The following is a 7,315-nucleotide window of genomic DNA, read 5'->3' as shown; positions in this document are numbered from 1 at the left end:
TCTCCCCTGTGCTCACCTCCAGATGCCCCTCTGTGCTCACCTCCAGAGCCTCCTCTGTGCTCACCTCCAGATGATGCCCCTGTGCTCACCTCCGGATGATCCTCTGTGCTCACCTCCAGATCCCCCTCTGTGTTCTCTGTTCTAATGTAGTCCCCTCATTCCATACAGCTTTCAACTATGGCTTGCTCGAGTTATTTATAACAAGGTCACCAGTGTCCTCTGTCTACATCAAAGCTGTTTCAACTGTGGGTCATAACCCAAAACAAGGATTTACAGCTAACCGTGGGGAATTGCAAAACCTGGCAGTGGTAGGTTTCTAAACTCACAATAACTAAAATCTAACTCAGACGTAAGATATTCCTGGCAGTCACCACCCACAGTGTACCACCTAACTTCCTCTAGTCCCACCAAGTGAGCCTTGCACCATGCATGCCCTCACCCTCCTGGTGCAGAATGCTGCCTGAAGCATCCACACTCACAGGTCCACTCTTACAGACTGAGACACTTTTACTGTACACACCACGTTATCTGCATGAAACAAAATGATTTAATTATAAGAAACAAAGATTTTTAATAATCTTCTACCATCTCTATTATGTATCAAATGAGTATGTGTTTTAAGCTATTTTAAACAGTATTTTTACCCTTTGAGTCTTTCATACTTGCATACAAGGTATCAAGTTACTCCTTCCTTTCTCTCAATCTTCCTAGACCCACCCATAGTGCCCAACTCCTCCTGATTTTATATCTTCTTTTTTAATGACCCACCGAATCCAGCTTGTGGCCAAACACCCATGGGTTATGGGCAGCAGAAATTAGTATATATATGGATTATTGTGCTACACAGATAACCTCATTCATGTCATAAGTACACAAACTACTTCAGTCTTCAAAAAGTATTCAATTTATATGTATACCAAATAATTACTTTAAATATAGTTATTATTTGTTACCAATAAATATTTGATCTGTATACTTGTTTTAAATACTTATTTATCTGGTGTCATGTAAAAATTTGTCAGACACTATACTCATTGGTTTTTAACTGTCAACTTGATATCATTTCAAATCACCTGGGAAGAAAGTACCAGTGAGGGTTTGTCTAGATCAGGCTGGCCTGTGGGCGTGTCTGTGAGAGAGTGTCTTGACTACATGAGTTGATATGCGAAGACTCGGCCTGCGGTGTGTGGTGCCATTATCTGGGTGTATATGAGGGGGGGCTCTGAACTGAATAATAACCATGCATGCATTTGACCTCTCTCTGCTGTTAACTGAGGACATGGTATGCGGTGTTTTCAGTTTTCTGCCTGTAACCTGAAATTGTGATCTGAAATAAACAGTCCATCCTATAAGTGGCTTTTGGGGGACATTTTATCACAGCAGTGGGAATGAAACTTGGATAGACAAGAGAGACACAAGCAGAAGAAGTCTTAGAAGCCCTGCTCTAAGTGACTAACGCCAGTGATCAGTTCTAATTCCTCACGCTATTTTGACCTATCTGTCATGCTGGACAACCTTGACCATCATCTCTTGGAGAAGGCCACATGTGGCCATGATGTGCCATCTCCCCTGGTTTCTTCCTATGTGCCAAACGACAACCATCTCCTCCTTGCTTCAGATTCTAAATGAGAAAGCTCTCCTTCTCTGCTCATCCCCTCGGTTCTTCATGTTTATCCCAGATGTAGATCTGCAGTCCAAATGCCTCCCTTCAGCTCCCAGCTCAACTCAAGTATCAACCCATGTGTCTCCTGCAAAGTGCAGTGGCATCTGGTTGTCTCTGCCTTCTCTGCCCGCAGTCTTTCCCACCTCAGTAAATGGCAGCCCTAAACGCAGCTGCCGGATCCCCATTCCCTGGAGCTACCGTTGGCGGCTCCTCTGCTAAATCCCTCATCTAACTCAGGACATTACGGTTGGCACAACTTTCGAAACATATCTCCAATGTGGCTCTTCTCCCATACTTCAGCTGCCCCTGCCTGGTCTGACCTTTCACCTTCTTCCATCTGACTTGCTGCAGGAGACTCCTCACCAACTTCTCCCAAGAGTGCTCTGTAGATGATCTGCATTGCACATAGTAGGAGCTTCCTCCTAATATGGACCCCGAGAGTTACTGCTTCTCAGCTGAGAGCAGATCGGGGATCGCATCTGTATTATATCTACACTAAGGTTTCCATGGCGATACACCAGGACCTGTAGAATCTGCCGGCTCTGTTTCCTTTACCTCTTAGAGCTCATCTCCTCTCAACCTGCTCAATCCTCTCTGGCCTCCATTCTCTTCCTTGAACATGCCAGGTCTGTGCCTACCACAGGGTAAGCCCTTGGTAAACCCTCTATTCTGTGTGTCCTGTTCTCCTTCTCCCGTGTTTCTAGTGAGAGGTGCCTCCTCAGTGAGGCTTCCCAGACCACTGTATTGGAAATTGCAGACCACTCCCCCAGACCACTTCCTACCCTCCAAGGTTTCTGTAGCTAGTTATATGCATTTGCTTTGTGTGAGCATCTTCTATCTCCCTGAAGTTACATGCTACTTCCATGTGAGCATCTTCTATGTCTCTGAAGTTACGTGCTACTTCCAGTTTCTGGTGTCTTGCTTTCTTTTCCTGTTGTTAAAAATAAAAGTTCTCTAACCAAAGAAGCTTGAGAGAGAAGGGGTTGATTTTGGCTAACACTTCCAGATTACAATCGGTCATGGCAGGAAGTCCCAGCAACAAGCACTTAGAGAGATGGCTTATTTTATTTGCATTAAGATGCGTGCTGGTGCTCATTTCTTTATTTCAGTCTGCAATCCCTCCCCAGGGAAGAGTTGCATCCACAATGAATATATCTTCCCACCTCAATTAACACCCCACACAGGCATGTCCAGAGGCCATCTCCCAGGCAATTCTAGATTCTGTCACATGGACAATTAACGCTAACCTTGTCTAGCACAGGATGTGAAAAATGCAGGGTCTGCTCAAAAGAACAGAATGAATAAATTCCGCATAAAGCTTTTTAAATGTCTTCAGCTTTCCAAGTTTGGTTTCTTATGAGCCATACAACAATCTAGTAACTTCGAAACATAGAACTCCCTTGTTTTAGCCAAAAAAAGGGGTGCTGACACCCTTTGGGCATGTGCCTAGTGAATGAGCCTCCTGGGTATTACAGCTATGCTCTCATTTCCTGACACCTCCAAACTACTACCTGGTGCCTCCTGTCATATTACTCTAAGTGTAAGAAAAGTAATCAACGTTTGGTTTTCTTTGTAGTGTTGATGAGAAGACCCCACACCTGGCTTTGGGGGCTGTGAAGAATATCTCTCTAAACATCTCCATCTCCAACCTTGGAGATGATGCCTATGATGCCAACGTGTCCTTCAACGTCTCCAGGGAACTCTTCTTCATCAACATGTGGCAGAAGGTAAGGAGTGCTCCCCTGAAAAGAGTGCTCCCCCGAGAGGGAGCCATTTCCTATCTGATCCGCTTGCTGACGTGTTTCATAGCACAGACCAGGCACTGAGTCTGCAAACGGCATAAGAACTTGGAAGCACTACAGATCGGCTTTCATCCTGGTCTCAGAAGGTTGCTAGTACAGCCAAGCGGCAGCCATAAATATATACCTTGGAGAATATGTATCCTATGTCCTGTTCCATCCCTTTTCTCTTGTGAACTGACCCTCTCTGAGCAGCTACAACTGTTAGCCCCATCATGCACATGTATAAAATTTCAGTTCTGTGTCAGTGGTTGTTAAAAATAAGTATAAATGGATCCCTGATCGTCATGATTCCCATCACTAACAACACACCGTGTTCTCTGTTACATGGTTGTCTGTGTCAGCTGGTACTTTGCTGTATTTATATGTGTATTCCTGCCATAGTCAAGGGAATTGAGGAAATTCGAAGATTGAAATGAATTGAGTGAGCTTTTTTAGAGTCAGTTAGTTTATTCCAATGATAGCATGATTCCAAAAGGAAAGAGGAGCTGAGCTGTTGCTTTCTCTTTTCCCTGGTGCTCCTCAACACAACCACCTCTGTGAGAGCGGAGGACAGGCCCTGGGCAGGATAGACCCTGCTCTAAGGCCCAGGGCAGGATAGACCCTGTTCTAAGGCCTAGGACAGGTTAGACCCTGCTCTAAAACCCAGGGCAGGATAGACTCTATTCTAAGGCCCAGGACAGGATAGACCCAGTTCTAAGGCCCTGTGAAGGATAGACCCTGTTCTGAGACCCTGAGCAGGACAGACCTTGTTCTAAGGCCCAGGATAAGATAAACCCTGTTCTAAGACCCAGGGCAGGATAGACTCTGTTCTAAGGCCCAGAACAGGATAGACCCTACTCTACCCAGATGTTCCAACCACAGTTATTTGGACAGTTGCAGCTTTTCCCTGTAAGCCATGCTGAGCTCACTGAGCTCGTGGTGTTCACATGGAACTTAGTCACTTTATGATGAAAACCTTCACCCTGGTCCTCAGCACATGGGCACCCCAAGGTACACATATGAGCAGGTGGGCTGCCCTCTGAGGTCGTGGAAAACAGGGTAGAGTTAGCCATGAATTCTAGTCGAAAGCTGTGGTCACTAGAGGACAGTATACTTCAGAAGGCCACAGGAACGAGTCAGTAGCTATCATGGTGGCCATGGGTGACTTGGTATGCATCAGGTTGATCTCTTTACCAGTGAGCCATAACCTATAAAACCTATGGCCTAGAGAATCTTGGGTTTCATCCTGGCTGAAAGCTGACAAGATATTGAGGTGCCACATGATGGTTGTAAGAGTGGGAGTGGGACCAGGCATAGAGATGCCATGTGGCTCTGCGGACCAGCTGGAAGAGCAGATCAGTGACAGAAACAGAGACATCCCTCCCCCATGACAATCATACTTCAAGATTCTACTGGGGATATAAACAATCTGTCCAAGTTCTAACTGCATCCAGGGGTAGGTAGCGATGAGTGACCAAGGGTCCTCACCCATTCTGTCACATGGGCAATACACAGACTACATACTGGGCCCTATATGAATCTTACAAAAAGGTTCTAAAGCACAAAACCAAGAAAAGCCTAATTCAAGACAAAATAACACCTAAAAAATTATTAGCAGAGAAAAACAAGAGAATTGTCCAAGGTACCCCCTTTTACTGAGAGGGTAACCTCGGGAGACCCTTGTGAGGGAGTGAGGAGCTGAGACAAAGAAGAAAGGAAGAGTGTTCTGATAAGCAGTGACCATGGAGGAGGGGCTGCTTAGTCTTCTCAGATCTCTGAGAGCCTGAAGTGACACACCTCAGATCTGTTCCTCTCAAGGTTGAGGAGGGTGGTAGAGAATTTCCCCACAAGCTTCTGCCAATCACTTCTAGAAAAAAAAAGAGAGAGAGAGTTCAAAAATTAGCTCTTGAGCACACCAGCCCCTATTTCCTGTCCAATAAAACAGTCTAATAATGAGAAATAAACACTGACTGAGACAGGGCTGGTGGAGCTTAGCTATCAAGACCACTTACTGCTCTTGTAGAACACCCACATGGTAACTCAACCATCCGCAACACCAGCTCCAGGAGATTCCTCTTCTGACCTGCCTGAGATTATACACACATACGTATACACTCAGATATGAACACATACACATAAAATATCTTTTAAACTGTAAACTTAAACAAAAACAATTTTATAGATACCTCATTTCAATTAAACTCGAGTATAGAACAAATACCAGCACGGTAGATACTAATTCAGAAGCATAACTAACAGTGAGCCTTCTGTGGCTAGAGAGCTGGCTCAGCAGCTAGAGCATTGGCTCTTCTTCCAGAGGAACCACGTTCAGTTCCCAGCACCCACAGTGGCTCACAACTACCTGAATCCCAGTCCTAGACCATCTGTTGCCCTTTTCTGGTCTCTGTGGGTACCAAGAATGCATGTGGCACACAAACAGAGTTCCCACATATAAAAAAATTAACCTAAAAAAAATGTAAGCCTTCTGATCTCAGCTTTAGCAGTAACAAGTTAAGAATGAGCTAGATTTTATCCCCACTCCTGCCTCACAATCTTCAGGATGAAGTTAAGACTCCTCAGCTCTTCCCACAAGGCCATCGTGAGCCTGCTCCTTCATGGATACCCTCTTCCCCAGACCTGCAGTTCACCATGCTTGTCATATACACACTTAAACCAGTACTGGTTTATGACTAAAGCGACTACACAGTCATCCCTTCCTCCCACCGACATTCAGAGAACATTGCCCTGAAACTTCAGCTCATGTCATCTCAGGCTTCTTGCCTGAGTGTATAGGACTTGTTTGGGTATCAGTTATTAAGTGACGTAACAGCCACTACAGGTTCAGAGATGAATAAGGTATAGTTCCTATTCCCAGGATGCTCCTAGCCTAATGGAAATGTCATCAAATAATTAATAATTAAGGTACAGGGTACCAACTGCCCTGTAGACACGCTGGCAAGTTCCTGTAAAGTGTTGGTGTGTGGGGGTAAAACAGTTATTGCTGTAATAGCTAGTCTCAGGTTTGCCAAGATCCTTGAGAGGTCATGTGCCTTTGAAGGCGTGATCTGGTCCCCTCTCACGTCTTGTCTGTCACAAAGGTTGACAGCTTCCTATGTCCCATGTTCCTGATGCCATAATGTTCTTCCCAAGTACAAGGAAACAAGCAGCCATTGGCTGAACAGGCTCGGGGTTGGCTCAGAAGAATCTGCCGTGAGCAGGGCTGACACGGAGTGGTTTTGGCTGGTGTATTAGGGAGCTGATCTGGACCAGGAGAGGGAACAGGGAGATCGAAGAGATAAACTGACAGGAGAGGACTCCACAGGATGGGAAGAGGGCTAGCCTGTGGAACACAGAGTTAGTAGCAGTCATGGTGGTCGACTGACATCAGAACATTTGAGAAGTTGTCTCCTAGTATCCTAAGCATGTCAGAACTCCTGGCCTCTTGATGTCTCGAGTGACGGTTAGGAGTTGTTCAGGAAGAAGAAATGATTTTTTAATTCAAAGAATGGCTTTGACTTGTGTGTACATCTTTGTGGGGTTGATTCATTCCAGAACACAGTAGAAACAGACAGGAGCAGGAAAGAATAAACCTTAATCCAGGTGCAAGGGAGATCTGAGTTTAGGTACCAAGGAGAGCACCCATTGGCCATAAAATTACAGAGGCAGCTGTACCAAGAGCAAAGGCAAAGAGACTTCCTGCACTAGTGCCAGTCACTGTGACCAAATGCTTAAGATCTCAGCTTGAAGGGAGAAATTCCGTATGTTGGCTCATTGTCTCAGACAGCTCAGCCCATAGTTGTTTTTTTCCATGTACTTGGGCTGAATATGTTGGCATTAGGATCATGTGGCCTGGAAAGTTGTCAAACCTCAC

General features: G+C 45.3%; 1 protein-coding gene across 1 annotated transcript in view; it reads left to right on the top strand.

The window, feature by feature from the left end:
* Itga9 (integrin subunit alpha 9) overlaps window positions 1–7,315 on the top strand; it is a 246,687-nt gene that overhangs the window by 199,068 nt on the left and 40,304 nt on the right. The window contains exon 18 of the mRNA XM_028767293.1: window positions 3,240–3,390. Within this exon, the coding sequence (XP_028623126.1) occupies window positions 3,240–3,390 (151 nt within the window). The remainder of the gene's footprint in view (window positions 1–3,239; window positions 3,391–7,315) is intronic.

Source organism: Grammomys surdaster, unplaced genomic scaffold (genome assembly GCF_004785775.1).
Source record: "Grammomys surdaster isolate TR1022 unplaced genomic scaffold, NIH_TR_1.0 172, whole genome shotgun sequence".
Lineage (NCBI taxonomy): Eukaryota > Metazoa > Chordata > Mammalia > Rodentia > Muridae > Grammomys > Grammomys surdaster.
The sequence above is the reverse complement of the archived record's forward strand: the minus strand, read 5'-3'. Positions and strand labels throughout refer to the sequence as shown.